This window comes from Fulmarus glacialis, unplaced genomic scaffold (genome assembly GCF_000690835.1).
Source record: "Fulmarus glacialis isolate BGI_N327 unplaced genomic scaffold, ASM69083v1 scaffold1425, whole genome shotgun sequence".
NCBI classification, from domain to species: domain Eukaryota; kingdom Metazoa; phylum Chordata; class Aves; order Procellariiformes; family Procellariidae; genus Fulmarus; species Fulmarus glacialis.
This window is the reverse complement of record NW_009214685.1, coordinates 55,429-71,409: the sequence shown is the minus strand read 5'-3', so window position 1 is coordinate 71,409 and position 15,981 is coordinate 55,429. Positions and strand designations below refer to the sequence as shown.

General features: G+C 42.2%; 1 protein-coding gene across 4 annotated transcripts in view; it reads left to right on the top strand.

The window, feature by feature from the left end:
• Positions 1-8,882, top strand: part of SLC6A6 (solute carrier family 6 (neurotransmitter transporter), member 6) — a 48,636-nt gene extending 39,754 nt beyond the window's left edge. For 2 of the 4 annotated variants that reach the window (XM_009578624.1, XM_009578622.1), the window contains 6 exons: positions 72-184; positions 2,877-3,014; positions 4,082-4,184; positions 5,123-5,223; positions 5,911-6,081; positions 7,610-8,163. In XM_009578624.1, coding sequence (XP_009576919.1) covers positions 72-184; positions 2,877-3,014; positions 4,082-4,184; positions 5,123-5,223; positions 5,911-6,081; positions 7,610-7,750 — 767 coding nt within the window. In that variant the 3' untranslated portion in view covers positions 7,751-8,163. Of the gene's footprint in view, positions 1-71; positions 185-2,876; positions 3,015-4,081; positions 4,185-5,122; positions 5,224-5,910; positions 6,082-6,486; positions 6,490-7,609; positions 8,164-8,779 lie in introns of those variants that run through there. The other 2 variants (XM_009578625.1, XM_009578623.1) reach the window with 2 other exon arrangements.
• Positions 8,883-15,981: the final 7,099 nt, after the last annotated feature.

The following is a 15,981-nucleotide window of genomic DNA, read 5'->3' as shown; positions in this document are numbered from 1 at the left end:
TTTACCAAAGAGCTGGTATTTACTATTTCTCTTCCCTTCCCTTCCCCCTTTCCTATTTTCTCTTTCTCTAGGTCCAGGCCTGGCCTTCATTGCCTACCCAAAAGCTGTGTCCATGATGCCACTGCCCACCTTTTGGGCAATCCTTTTTTTTATTATGCTTCTGTTGCTTGGACTGGATAGCCAGGTTAGTATGATGGGTAAGAGATATGTGGCTTATTGTCTCGGTGCTGCTCACTGAGTACAGCTGATTTTACAGGCATGAGTTAAGAATACCTCTACTGCTGCTTAAGAGGAATTCATGTGGGTTGCTTTTTAGTGCAGGGGCTGCATTTGATGAATCTATGACTGTCAATTCATAGTATGATGCTGCTCAGTAAGTCTTTGTCATCAGGAGTTAATGGAGTCCACAAGACCAGGGCAGTACTCCTAACCTAAATATCAGTCCCAGTATGGCCGCAAAATACCACCATTTTGGTCGCGGTGCAGTATTTTCGTACTTTGGAGAAGAGCTTAATCATTTTAAAACATAAAAGTCTGCAGCAGTCTGTTCCACAGAGTACTTTGTGCCGTTGCGATCACCTGCAGTGTGTATACACGGTCATTAAAACACTTGGTAAGAATTAATATGTATGCTGGGCATACAGGCTTTGATAGTTGCCGAGTGCCGAAAAAGAAAAGCGAAGCCATCATGAGGCGCGAAAAGCACAAAATGTTTCGTACAGTATATCCAGGGAGGCTTCATGAGCAGTCGGAGGACAAAGCCACAGCCTTTTTGGTGGCCTTGGGCTCGGAGGTGCCAAGCAATGTGGGATCCTGCTGACTTTCACGTCATCAGTGCACATTCAATACCTCCAAACGGGCCAGAAAGCGTCTCAGGTTCCAGCTGTACTAATTTTATAGCACATGCTGCTATTAATTAGTGAGCATGAAAAAATCAAAAAGTTCAGTCCAAGAAGCTCGGTTATTTTTCCCAGTGGTTGCTAATAGCAATGTTGGACTAAATACTGCAGAAGAACCTGTGAATCATTATCATAGGTAGTCCACTTACAAGGAAACATGGGTGACCAGGGATTATGCAGTAACCACACATGCAAAATTGCCAAAGTTTTCAGGGCAACAGGCAGCTTTCCGCACTCAAATGGAAAGTCACTAAGATTATAAAAACCCAATGGGTAAGGATGAAATGTTCATTTAGCCTAAATGCTCTTTTGTATGGAGAGAGCGCTGTAAATGGATTTTTACCCAGTTGTTCTGCACTTAATCTCTTACTTTTTTGATATTCCATTTGCCCTAAATTACTCTTTACGGCTTAATCTTTGAACTCTAGTGAGCAACTTTCAATCGTTCCAAAGTAAATGTAAAAGTGCCCAATGCTGTGGTTCAATAACCCTGTGCTCATGCAAATTGGAAGCTGTCTACTAATTTTAAAAAGCTCCTCACTGCGTAGAATGATTAAAACTAATTGGAGCACTTAATTTCTCTTCTCCACCCCTCTGGTTTTTTGGAGTGCAGTCAAGCAGGTTTCTGGAATGCTGGAGCAGTTTAAGATCAAATCAGCCCAAAGGAAAGGGTTGCATTTAAAAAGAAAGCCAGTTTTACAGAAGTCAAAGTAACAAGACAGGAGGCAACAAAATCTGGTGGAGTGTTTGCAGGATGGTCTGTATTTCCAAAACGGAGCTTCAGCTCGTGGTCAAAGGGGGCAGAGTTGTTACAGGGCACTTCTGGGCACTGTAAGAGCAATATAGACACTGGGTAGGAAAAGGTAGCTTTTCTTGAAATAATGCTATTTCTTAGATTCCCCGTGATAACTCAGTAGTTATAAAATGATGTATCCACTTAAAGTGAAGATCATTTCTACAGAGGCAGCTTTGATTCTCCATGGTATCCTCATATCTTCAGTGAACTTGGTGCTTTTGTACCTTGCCAGGCTGAAAGTACAGATCAGCTGAATGATCCCTTCTTCAGATTTGTTTGGGCGCAATTCAGTAGTCGCTTTTCTCCATGGGTGAAATGCATCTGGTTTTCGATTAACTTTAAACTTTTACTCAAATCCAGTTTGGGTTATTTGGTTAACTCAAGTTACACATCTTGCATGTAGTTTTCCAATGGCAAGTAAGTACAAATACAGTTATCACGAAGGTAGATAAAAGTAAGATTTTTAGCTCATCTATTCTGAGCTTAATTTTTGGTTTACACGTGCAAATGGTTTACCAAATCTTTGTATGGGGACTGTAGCTCATTATTGAGCTCCATTATTGCTGCAGAAGTACCCCAGAGCCTCAGTCAGAGGTACTCTGCTCACAGGTTCAGAAAAGACAAGTTCAGTCAAGAAGTGCTGCTATTTCACATCAAAGTCTGCATTCCCTTGGCTGGATTTTCACTGGCAGACCCAAGAGCAGAATTATATCCAATTGTGGAATTAACCTAACTAGTATCTGTGAGGTTTTCTGGCACATCAAAAAAAGGCTGGGAGGTACTCTCCTAGCTTAGGCTTTTTTGAGTGCCTCTTTTCTAGCATACATCTTGTATTCATCTGGAACAGCTACAACATAAAAGCCACATAAGTGCCTTCCTGTCGTCAAATTAAGTTCCTTTATCCTTGCGGCTTGCATTTACAGAGCCCCTTTGGTAGTTCATAAGGCTGCTAGGAAATGAACGGCAATTCTGAAAGCTTGTTCCAACCTGAAAACTACCCCCACGCTTCAACCTCTGGGTTCCAAAGGAACGGCTTCTGATGTATTTATTCAGAGCAGCATTTTGCCACAGAGTGCAGTCAGGGTGTTGCTGTGGAGCCTTTGTTCAAGTATGAGCCTGGATAAAATGCATGGCAGGTAATTTTAAAGTCACGTTTCTTTGTTGTTGTATTTCCCCTTTAGTTTGTTGAAGTTGAAGGACAGATCACGTCATTAGTTGATCTGCACCCATCCTTCCTAAGGAAGGGTTACCGACGGGAAATCTTCATCGCTATAGTATGTTTCCTTAGCTATCTTCTGGGACTAACTATGGTGACTGAGGTAAGTAGCACCGGTACTGGAAACTGCCTTCTTTTTTAGGCAGTTTTTAGACCAATTTTAGCTATGAATGAGACTGCACGGAATTAGCCACTCAGTGGAGCGGTGCTCTTTAGATCTACAGAGCATTTTTCATCCCTAGATCTGAAAGCATTTTGAAAGGGAGCTATATATTCCCCTCTTTTCAGTCAGAGGAACAGAGAAATGAAATCTCATTAAATTCAATCTGATCTCAGGTACTAATCGACATGAGTATGAATATTAACGTCTGGTTCCAAATGATGAACCACATTGGGAACCTTCAGCAGAGCAGATTAAGAATCCATCCAGGGCATGCAGGGAGAGAGATTTTTATCTTAGTTACACAGATTTGAATCAGTTAAATACCCCTGGATTTATTCTAGTATAAACAAGATGCGAATATGTTCCAGTGGCTGCACTATTGTGATATTTATCTCCAAAATAAAATCCAAGCCAGATTTTAAAAACAACTGGAAGAGCATGATTGTGGGAATTAAAATAGCACCTGCAACAGAGGTGCCTAACAAACACAGTTTTTCAAGTAAAAGTGCAGGTATATACAATTTAGTGTAGTGAAAGCAGAGGGTCTAACAGCATAGTAGAAATAAAGAGAGTTAGAAAGAAAAAAAGGAACTATTCTCATTAAAAAAGTCCTTCCACTCAATTCGTAAGTGAAGACCCTCCTGATGAACTGACTTCCATTTTTAGTATTTCAGAGGCGTTAATGTTAGGAGGCAACCTATTATTTCTTTACATCATTTGTTTCTATAAATGCCCATCCTAAAATACTTTTAAGAAGGAAAGATTTAAGTGTCTCAGTAGATTATACTAAGTGGCTTAATTTTGTTTAATCATCGACTTGTTTGGATGCATGTAGTAAACATGCATATTCCCTGGGGAAGGTAATGCCAAATATTTACCTTACCTACTTGCTTAATATTTCTTCTCGTTAGACAGCAATCATTAAGATATGTCGCTAGACGTTACTGGCAGCTGAGCCTGAAGTATTTTCCTGTTGGATCCTAATCCATTGTGTCTCTCTTTTACAGGGTGGCATGTATGTTTTTCAACTCTTTGACTACTATGCAGCTAGTGGTGTATGCCTTTTGTGGGTTGCATTCTTTGAATGTATTGCTGTAGCCTGGGTTTATGGTGAGTGAGAATCCTTTCATCTGATACCTTTTGATGAGTCAGTGACAATTTTGCTAGCCAAACATTTAATCATCAGCCACCCCAGAATCTTCTTCCCAGCAACAGACACATGCCATTAATATAAATTTGCACTGATCTCTTGGAGACAAATTTGCATCTGGGGTGAAGCCAACCTCCAGTGTTTTTCCACACAAAAATGAGTATTTTTCCATTGCTAATTAATAAAGACACAATTAAGCATTTACATGTGTTAAGTTTAGAGATGAGAGTTGAAAGTTTGGCCAGCCGTGAAAATTTCTGTTTGTCTCTCAGAGAATTTCCTTTCAAAGCTGCAATGTCTGCAAGGGGGAAGCCAACCAAATAGGAAATACAAAAAGAAAGCTGACAGAAAAGTGTATTCTGCCCCATTGTTTTTAGGCGATGCTGAGTACCACGATCTGACAGTAGCCTGTGTAGCTGCCTGAGACAGTAGCTGAGGAATGATCAGAAGATGTTTGCTGCTTAGGATTGGTCATTTCCCTGACTCTTCATGTACTCCATCTCCTTAGGAAAGCAAAACAAACAAAGCCTTCATTTTGCATCAGTTGAATTTCTGTAGAAGCGGGGTGTTTGCTGTTGTGTCCTTCCCATGGTGATCCCCCTGGCAAGATCAGTGAGGGTCTGGGGAGAGGAGTGGGCAGGAGGGATTAGCGTTGTACTCCTGCATCTAAATAATGGGGGGTGTGTAGGATGGGAGAGTCCCCCAACTTTTGAGCTTCTCAAGGAGAAAATCATCTTGAACTTCACAGCCATGGGAAGCGTTTGAATAACACATCTGACACCCTCATCTTCCCTTTAAATACCCCTTGGGGGGGGCTAGGAAAGCAGCTGTAATCCTACAGTCCTTACATGGCTTTTATATGCTCCGTTCTGATAAATGCGCTCACTATCCATTACAGGCGCTGATAATATTTATGATGCCATTGAGGATATGATTGGATACAGACCTGGTCCCTGGATGAAATGGAGCTGGATTGTGATCACACCAGTTCTTTGCGTGGTGAGTACTGATCTGGGCTCTTTCAAGACTTCCACGTAGCAGCTCTGAGCCACCTCTTACTGCTTCTCTTCAAGTGAAGGCTGTTGCATTCAGAGACCAATTTGCAAAGAGCTGCTGGAGGCTTGAACATACCCCTCAAAGACATCATCTTCTCAGGTGTTAGCTGTTAATGTGACAGCTGTCTGCTGTGCCTGTGCAAATGGCAGTTGTTTACATTTGAGTGGTTTTTTCCTTAGGATTTGCAAAGTATTACATTCATGACTGCTCCAAAGAGCAGTCCCTACTTTAAGTGATAGGACTACTAGGCCATTTTAACAAAAAGGCTTGAGCAGTCTGAGGCAGACACTCAGCTTGAAGTATTTCATTTGCTGGAAAAAAACCTCCAGTAAGCTCCTTGCAATGTACAGCAAGTATTTGAGCCCTGAAAAAGAACAGGCAGCGTACTGCAGCTGTTCAGCACCATTGCTTAACACCCTATTGTCAAGCAACAGTTTACCTATAAGCAGATGCAGACGCTCTTTCAATAATTTAAACGGAAGAATAATTTCCCCATTGGTTTAAAATACATACTGTATCCATCAACTCTGCCTTTCACTGCCTGCCTTCCTCAGGGCCAGCGGTAGCACCAGAGCCATACTGCTTTCAGCATTTTTTGAGCCTCACTTTGTTTTCCTTTCTCGTCCACAGGGGTGCTTTATCTTTTCTTTGGCCAAGTACAAACCACTGACCTACAACAAGGTCTACACATACCCAGACTGGGCAATTGGCCTGGGCTGGGTTCTTGCCCTTTCCTCCATGATCTGCATCCCTATGGTGATGGTCATCCGCATCATACAGTCAGATGGGTCGCTCATTGAGGTAAGAGCAACCAGTTGTCTGTCTAGAGGAGAAAGGGAGCTTTAACCTGCTGTGTTTTATACAAAATAAGCACAATGCTTGGAAAACTGCCACCTTGTCCAGGTAGGGCAAAGTTGGGTGCCTCTCCTGCAGTGAATGCAAATAAGAGTGTTAAAGATCACCTGTCCTTTGGGCAAACAGTAGAAACAGAACAAACACGAAGCCTTCTGTCCTCAGACAAACACCAGGTGATTTTACTTGCATCCCACTTCTGCAGTTTGTAGCTTGGCAAATTGTTGCCTCCACGTGCAGACAAGCGCTCAAGGGCTGGGATGCTTCCCAGTGCCAGATCTCTCTTCTCCAGCCCACAGGGACAAGGAAGCACCATCCTACAAATCACTGAGAAAACGAGAGAGAGAGAGAGAGAGAGTGAGAGACCTGGGTCAAACCGGGCTGTGTAAGAGCTCACTGAATTTCAGGGAAATTTGGATCCACCTGTGAATTGTGTGGCTCTCAGGCATGGCCTTCACTCTGGGGAACTGAGTAAGAGTCAAACCCTCCTGCCAGTGGGCTTCACTTTTTAGCTTTTTTTAAATTTTTTTATTCCTCATGAATCAAATCAAAACACTGGATCCAGATTGCCTTGATCTTTGGAAAACTTTGGGTCGAATTCAGACTTGACAGTGCAGATTCTCTCAGGTTTGGATTTGCAGGCAATCTCTTGCCCTTCCCAGTTCAGTGCGGGTTCCCGTGGTTTGTTTTTCTTCCAGTGGAAAGTTTTTAGAGACTGTGCAAGCATGAAACTTGGCAATTCTCTTCTAAGGTTTCAGATTAGTTTTGCTTTTGCCTAATGAGACCGTCTTAAATGCAGCCCAGGGTACTCTTGGAGGAGAAAGTGGGACACTTCGGGTTAGGAAAAAAGAGAGAATAGAATTAAAAAAAAGAACATTTTCCAGAGCACAGACACTTGCATTTGTTTTCCTCCAAGTGTTAATGGTCTTTTTCAGCTGTGGCCAGAGCATTTTCGTGAGTGTTTATTTTCCTGCCTACATTGTCACCATCTATTGAGAGACAAGTCTAAAAGTAGCCAAAACACTCCTCAAAGACCTTGTTAGGAAAGGAAAGAGAGTAAACACTGGTCAGATGCCACTTAATTCTTCCTTTGTGAACTGAGATGTAGGAGGGAAGTTGCCACTTGGCAATGAACAGCTGGGCTAAAAGGCAGAGCTGTTTCTAAATGAGGTAGGAGAATACACATAATTTGAGCAGCAGCTGCAGCAGTGAAAGGCCAATGTGCAGGATGCAGGATAACGCTGTGAATGCCCTCTCGTGTCTTGACTTGCCTGCCTCAAGTCAGACTCTGCAGCTGAGCAAAAGTTGAACGCGGTGGTCCACAGCCCGGGTCCCCGCGTCCTTGCAGAGCCACGTGGCATAGGCACGTCTCTGACAGCCGCCATCCTCATCTTCCGATTGCCACATCCTCCATCCTGCACATGGGGATGCAGGGGCCGCTTGGTCTTCTCACCTTTGCTTTTCTGCTTTCTTTCAGAGGATAAAAGCGGTGGCTGCCCCCAAGGAAGTGAATCGGTGGTCCAAAGAAACGGAGAGTGGCACCCCCTTCTGCCCCAATGGAACTTCGAATGGCGGATTGATCAAGCCAACTCATATCATTGTGGAAACCATGATGTGAGCTCTCTCTGTGAGAGGATAAACCTGCTTTAACTGCCGTTTACTAACCATAGATTCTCATAGGACCAGGTTTACAGAGCTTTATATTTGCACTAGGATTTATTTTTATTTCTCACAGAGAAAGTTATTTTTTGTGTGTGTTTTTTTTTTAATATTTTGTAAGGTAATCACAGCAGATGTCTCTCTGTAGAGGGAGAGCTTTCATATCAGACTAGACATATTACAGGAATTTACTATTATTGGGTTTTTTTAAATATATATATCTTTATCTCTAAATATTATACACCTTACCACTTGAATTGATTGTCTTGCCAGCAATACATTCAAATCTCAGAAAGCAATTTTAGGTGCTGGTATGGTTGGGAGCAGGGTAACCTACAGAACACACAGAAGGAGCTCTGTTGAGAGATATGATTAAAAAAAAAGATGCTGTTTCAAGAGAATTTTCAAAGGTGTAGTATTTCCACCTTCTGGTTCAACTGTGGTAAACGACAGGCTTCAGGGTAACATTAGGGAAAGGGTACAGTTATGTTTAGCACAGTCCCTGAATAAAGATACAGCTGGGCAGCTAGAGCAGAGAGTTTGCGAAGGCGACAGAGAAATTGGGTGTGAAAAGCCTCGCGGCCGTCACTCCCAAGCACGGCATGGGGACCCCGTCACACAGACGAGAGGAGGACTTTAGGAAGGCGTTTGCAGGATTTGGCATGGTTCACTCTTTTTTTTTCTGTTCTTTTTTTTTTTTTTTAGGTTTTTGGGGTTTTTTTATTACTTAAGTGAAACGCCTGCTGTTTGTGCATGAGCGGGGAGGTTGAGTACCTGCTCCTTAGTTTTCCAGCAAAGCATATTTTAGTGTGGTGGCACTGGTGTAAACTTGAATTCTGCAAACTGGGAGGGGCAGCCTGTCCCCGGGGCCGCAGGGGCGAGTGCCCAGGAGCTTAGAGGGGAAAAGCAGCACCTGCTCTCTGGCTGCTTCAGACGTTCGCTTGCTCATTTGTTTGCGTGTTTATTATTGGACTTCGGTTTCGGGCAGAAAAATAAAAAAACCCGTTCTGGACTCTGACCGTCCGAAGGTGAACACAAACCAGGTCATCCCCGACAGGAGGAACAAAACTGTTCACCTACACCTGGTGTAACTGATATTTATAACAGATACGTTTTTAATAATAATAGTAATAAAGATAATAATATCACTCAGCAAACAGGTGCTTTCCATCCATGTATCTCAAAAATGCTTTGCCAAGTTCGGTAACCAGAATTTGCTTTATGTATTTATTTGGGGGAGGGGGTGTTACTGTTGGGGGAACAAGCAAAAGGACTAAGTCCCTTGTCCCATGTTACTAAATAGCAGCAGTGGACCTAGGGCCCCCAGTCTCCTTGCCCATCATTAGGTTAAAACATAATTTTTTTTTTCTTTTTAGGGGGGGTGGAGGGTGGCAGACATATTTGTGAGGCTTATGAATCTTATCTGCTGAAGAAACAGGGCTTTCAGGATTTTAAGTTAAAGCAAAGGGAACATGTAACACTGCGATGTTTTGTATTTGGTCAGAAAGAATTGCGTGCTGTTCCAGGTTAGACTGGGGAGTGAAGAGAAACCACTACAAGGAATGTAGGAATGGGGGTTCCGCTTCATGTGGGCCAGGTGGATGTTTCCATGGGGAATTGCTCCCTGAAGATTGTCCAAAAAATGGACAAAATCTTTTTTTTTTTTTTTTTTTTTTTAAAAACTTGAGCAGGTTGTGCTGGGAACAGGTTCTCTGGCGAAACTCAGCCTTTTCTTGCGGGCATTGTAGTAGAGGGAGAGGATTTTTTTCCTTACGATACCACAGTTAGGCTATCCGAAGGTATTTAAAGGGAATGCTTGATAAAAGCAGAGTTTGTATCTGCTGCTTCTGCTGTCAGTTTAGTCTGTCAGGGCAGAGTTTGTCATTTAAACAGGAACATATCCAGTTCTTAACATTCCTACGCAATAGTTTTGTTTTATTTTTTCTTGTCCCATGTGCTAACTGGCCACAGCAGCACAAACACTTGTTGATCACAGAAAAGGGGTGATTTAAAACTTAAAGAGATGGACCAAAATAATTTTTAAAAAAAAGGAAAAAGTGGCTGCATTTCTACTTTGAATTTGTACACATTTTTACATCAGATAGCTGAGTTGCAGCAACAAAACCAGCCGCGGCAGAATTGCTTTTGTTTTCTTTTTCTGGTTGCTGTATTATAAGAGTTATAAATGAAACTTTTCCGCAGCTGGAGACGGCAAACATCTGATGTCACCTGCTGGGCCAGTGGGAGTAGCTATCCGAAGGTCACTGGAGGAATTCTGTGAGCCAGTGGGTGTCATCAAATGTGCCCAAAATCAAGAAACATGCATACAGCTTTTTTTTTTTTTTTTTTTTAATAGCCTTTAATCGTCAAAGGCAAGGAAATGTAATCAAAGATAACTCTCTTAGTGGGCTTCAGCCCCCTCATTTTTGAGTTACAATTAGTGTCTGCAGTAAACAGGCATGCTTGCCTGGGTGAAGAGGCAGTAGCAGGTTAGGGGGTGTCTAAATTAATGGTTTCTGTGAGTGCATATGAAACACTGATGCTTGATTTATTTTTTTTATATATACATTGTCATACAACTGCATTTGAGAGAGAGTTTGCACATCACTTTCGTGCTATAGAGCTGAGACAAGCTTTAGTTAGGGAAAAATAATGGTTTGGGTACATCAAAGATGCCTCCGGCATGTCAGCTGGGTATTTAGCCATCTCCCGCATTGTGGAGAGCGTCTTTGTGTTAAGAACCAGAGGGTTAATACTACACCTTTCAAAGTACAACTATTAGAGAACTAGAACCCAGCCCCATTTCGATATAAACTGTGCCATTCAAATCAGTCGCTTCCATATACCAAGTGAAAATGTCTTGCACATATGCAACAACCTCACTGAAGCGTTCTCTATGTCAGCTGCTCTGGCCCTGCTGTGCTCTTTAGCATGACTGCAAGGGAGGGCTGGGACTCACGAAGAGCTAAGAAATTATTGTTTCTGGAAAACAGTTCCCCTCTCCCCTCTTCTCTCCCCTCCAAAAAAAGGTATAATTAATTCTTCTTGGTTTATCTGGGGTTTGAGTTCCAATAAGCACACTCACATTTTTACAGTTTTGGGTTTTTTCCTAACACTTTTATCAGATATCTGAACTTTTCTTGGTGATAAATTTGCATTTCAACATGATCCTCTGCCAAATTTATTAAAAAATAATTTTTAAAAAAGTCTGTGTTTTCTACCTATTTCTGACTGCAAATACAACTGATTTTTTTTTCCTAATTTACTTGTTTAAACACTTGTGACCTATTTTACCTGTTTTATGTAAATGAGGAACTCTATATTAAAATATCATGACTAGTCATAGATGAACTGGTTTGGATCCAGGGAAAAGTTAGTGCAATTTTGGCATGAGATCTTTAGAACCAGATCCCTGAGTTTAAAACCAGGATAAAACAAGACAAAACCACACCTTTTCATGTTTCATGTACTTTTGTATTGATGGGTTCTTCTGGGCTTGAAAACGGCAGATTTTCAGCAGTATTTATTTCCAGCTGAACTGAAATCAAGAGAAAGTAGAAATGTAAAGGGGAACATTTACCCCACAAGATTTTCCAAACTGTTGCATATTTTTCTCAATATTCCAAACTTTTTCAGTTCACCTGTCACTAGTTATGATCTCACTGAATGGGCATCTCTTGTAAGGGACTTCACCAGGAGTCTCTATTTCGGTATTTAAACAGTATGATTTCATAAATAGAACTGGTTTTTATTGTTGTTGTTATTGTTCTCATTTTCCTTCTCAAGCTTCTCAGTAGCTTTCCTTTTCATCTGGTCCAAACAGATCCACACACTTAGAAAAGCCCTCTTTAAAGTGTGAAATAGTAGGTCCACAATGGATTTGTTCTTGTGTTGTAAATTAAAATCCAAAAGCCTAGCAGCTGTGTTTGCCATCTAGAACAATGCTGGAGGTCACCCCGCAGCAGCCGTGCAGCTCCTGGAGTGGAGGGCAGTTAGGAATGGTCTGCTGCAACAGCTCAGCAAAACTGATTTTCGCAGCTGTACTTAGGGAGAGGAGGAAAAGAGGAAAACAAAAAAAAAAAGTGCAGCCTTATGGTTGCTGTAACACAAAAAAACCCCCAACAACCATCAGCAGAGCCTTTAATGTCACAGTCAGGATAGCATCTTCTGCAGCTGTTTGCAGTCCTGTGTGCGTCCTCCTTTCTCACTGCAGACACTCCTGGTTCCTCTTCTCTGTCTCAGCATTAGAGAATTCGAGTAGATCTGAAGACACATGGACATTGCCATTCGATAGGCCTTTTACGAGTCTCCTCCCAGTCTGCTTTTATTTGCTAAGGAGACTTAGAGTTTTGGTGAGGTCATGCTTGTCACACTTGGGTGCAAAGCTCCCACTTGTTGCGTCAATGGCAAAACTCCATCCGTGGGAGAAGGATTTGAACGTTTTTGAATAACTGATTATTAGCTTCCACGTCTTGCAGTCACTGCAGGATCACTCATGGAAGCACAATGTATATAAAATGTTAATAAGCTGTGTATTGAATGGAGTGGACAAGTTAGTTAAGCAGCTCAAGTACACTTGGAAGAAAGATGACCCTGACATCATTTCCAGGAGATTCAATGGAAGTTGCTCACTTTCAGTAAAAAGAAAAATAAATCTGTGTTTAAATAGACTAGTAGATGAAATCTTTCACCCTCATATGTATGCACACAAGTGGGGACATTGCTTTTATTCCTAGGCTGCAAATCATGTGCCTAAGTCTTGCAGAGCTGTTTAGGATGAGGCTTGAGAAGGTTTAGGCACCACTTGCCTGCAAAGAGCCAACCTGCCAGGATGCCCAAGTAGCCTTTCCTAAATTGGGGGTGGTGAAAGAGGGAACGTAATGACAGAATCTTGGACTGTGGCCCCTCCAAGGAAGCCTTGAGGTTAGACTTGAAAATTCTCCTGGCTCCTTGTAAGCGCCACATGGCTCCTGGTATGGGAGGTTGGGTGTGGTGTGGGTTCAGGCAGCTGCCTTGGACTTGTTTTCTCCAAAATCAGCATCCAAAGCCTTGTGGTTAGGATTGATGTGTAGTTGTGTATTTGCATGAACAAAGGGCGGGAACTGTCAGACCCTAGTAGCTCATTTTATTTCTTGTAATCAAAGATAAGCTTAAGAAAGAAAGTATTCAGTTGATTCGGTGACACTTGAAACCCCTAAAAAACCATGAACTAGTGCAAAAGAGAGGCCCCCTGAGTTCCATACTTTGGTCACAAAAATTTTCAATTGGTATCAATGGTCAATTTGAGTTTACTAAAAAGCTTGATCAACAAAGATGTGAGCATAACCAACACTAGCCCCAGCTGGAAAACTGCCCATTCCAGACCTGCATGCTCCACCAGATCATGGCTCTTTTCTGCCAGCCCAGAAGAAACCTGTACATGGCCAATGCTTCTCTGCTTTGAAAAAAAAAATCTGAATTTGTTTGTTTCTATTAAAAAAATAAACAAAGTCAATTTTTTGCAGGGTTTTTTCCCAATTTTCATTGTGAATTGGTGATATCAATTTACTCATGTCCTAAAACAAGAGCTGAAAAAGCTCTAGAAACCATTTGAGAAAAAAAAAAGAGGCAGGCTCGAAATCATTTCTTAATGACAACATTAAGAAAACCAATCACTTCCCCCATCCACGTCAAAGGTGGAAAACTTTAGTGACAGGGCTTGCAACTGGAAAAGAGCCTGACCCTGCTGGTATTGCAGACGTGGCCTTTTTGTGTCGCTGCTGTGTCTTAATTGAAATGATCAGTAACAGTGTCAGAATTGAATCGCCACAAGCTTTACACAGCCCTGAGCTTTAGGGGTAAAGCAAATTAAAGACATTTTAAAAAAGGAGTGAGTTTCTGGAGGCTTCCTCCCCATGGTTTGGCTCTGCAGTGTGCAGTGGGACAGTGCTGCTCGCTTTCCCATTTGCAGCACAGGGAAAACGTGGCCTGATTTGAAAAATTAGAAGAAATACTGGGGAAAAATGTAGTTTTAAAAAAAAAAGCAGTGAAACTTGATTATGCTGAGGAGCTGTGCATGTGTGCTTTTGTGTGCGTGCGTATGCAGGGGAAGGTTTCGGTCCTGTAGCATAGTAAGTTAGCATGATACATATTGTTTCTAAATCTATCTGCTTTTGCAGTTGAGATGTTAAAAAGATTTGATTTTTTGTTTTCAATATGTAAAGAAAAAAATGAGAACAGTGGCAAAATCATGTTGAGAGGCTGAAAAAAAATCCTTGGGAGCAAGTTGAGTTAGTTTTTGTCACCTGCTCCTGTTCTGGAAGCCAGCGACAGTCTCTCAGCATTGCAGCATCCCAGTACTGTTCTGAAGCGCTCGTTGTTCAATAGGATGTTGTTTTTCTCCAGTATAATGTTGTGATTGTTACCTGATAACGTTGCCAGGGACTTCACGTTATAAGAGGTGGTCCATCTTGTTTGATGTATTTGGCTAAAAAACAGTGGTGGTTTTTTTAATTATTTAAATTCCTAGCAACTGTGACTACAGTAATGTGATGAGTAGCACATACAGCAAGGAGGTGACGTCGACGATGGCCTCCTTAAAAATGTCATCTGAACTTTTTTTAAAAAAAAAAAACCTTAAAATATTTTTAAAACATTTTAAAACATTTTTTTGTGTGTTCCAAAACAGAATATTTGTATTTGAAAAAAATCCTAGAGTGTAATTTAATCCTAAAAACCCTAGCCTTTGTGTATATGGTAAATGTTTGTATTTTGCAGTTTCTGTTTTGCTTTTTAGATAAATAAAATGTATATGGATATTTTTAAGTCATCTTTGCTTTTTTAGATGAGTTTGTAATCACCTTATAACTGAAAATAAAACTTTCCTTTATAAACCAGCTATGCTTTTGGATGCTTTTTTTTGGTCTTTTGAGTAGCTCAATTCTTCCTTTAAACCTATTATTTATTGTGGGGTTGGTTATTTGGGGTTTTCTTGTCCTTATAAAATATTCCATTTATGTATATATACGTGCCCAGCTCACCAAGCTCTTGGCCCAGCCCCAGCTCACTGTCTGACCATGACTGTCATGGTTTCACCCTGGTCGGCAGCTCAGCCCCACACAGCTGCTCGCTCAGCGCCTCACCCAGCAAAAAATTCTTGGGTTGGGATACAGACAGTTTAATAATTAGAAAAAGGAGGCAAGAAAAGAAAAAAAACCAACACAACAAAGAGGAAAAAAACCAAAAGCAAGAAAAATAAATGATGCAAGAGAAAACAATTTCTCACCACTAACCAACCAATGCCCAGCCAGTCCCGAGCAATGGCCGCCCCTGCCCACCTCCACCCGCCCCAGGCTTCTCTCTGCACACCAGAAATGTGCACCAGACGGGGGTATCCCTTGGGTCGGCTGGGGCCAGCCGTCCCAGCTGCTTCCCCTCCCAATTTCTCCTGCATTCCCAACCTACTTGCTGGCCGGGCAGTGTGAGCGAGCAGCAGCAAAGGCCTTTACTCTTGCCCAGCAAGAGTAAAACATCCCTGGGTCATCAACAGTGGTTTGGTTTGTTGGGGGGGAGAGGGGGTGTCTCCCCCCATCAGCAATGACTTTGGATGAGCGCGAAGAAGGGTCAGTGCTGGTCCCAACCCACATCAGGTCAGTCTTGCCCAGCCTATGGCTTTACTTCACTGGTGATTTATTTTCCCCAGGCCAACTCTTCGTCAAGTACAGTTGGGCATGTGCTCTTACAAGGCTGTGAGAAAGTAGCCTTCCCCCCGCCCCCTCCATTTTCCCTCTTCTTTTCTTTCTTTGAAAAATAGAGCGCTGATGTCCTCCCAAGCCTGCCCCTGCAGTCATGGCCTTTCCTTGGCCCCTTCACAGGGGCTCAGGGAGATGAGCGCAGTGGTGTGAGTTACTGCTGGGGGGCTCTTGCCATTGGGCTGAGCCACCCCAACTCAGCCCATCCCAGGGCATTGCCCACTGCTGTCTGTACTGCCTTGGCTGCATGGCACCACTGCTGGGGCGTTCAAATACATTAGAAAAGCTCAACAGGAAGAAAAAGAAAAAAAACCAAACAAAACCAAACAAACAAAAAAACCCCCCCCAGCATTCATTTTCCTGGTGTATAGGACTGGTATTTAAAGCTCGCTGATGGCCTGTTGTCAAGCAAATGAAGGTTAAACCAGAGAGGCCTTTCCTTAAGTCCTGATTTGAGGTA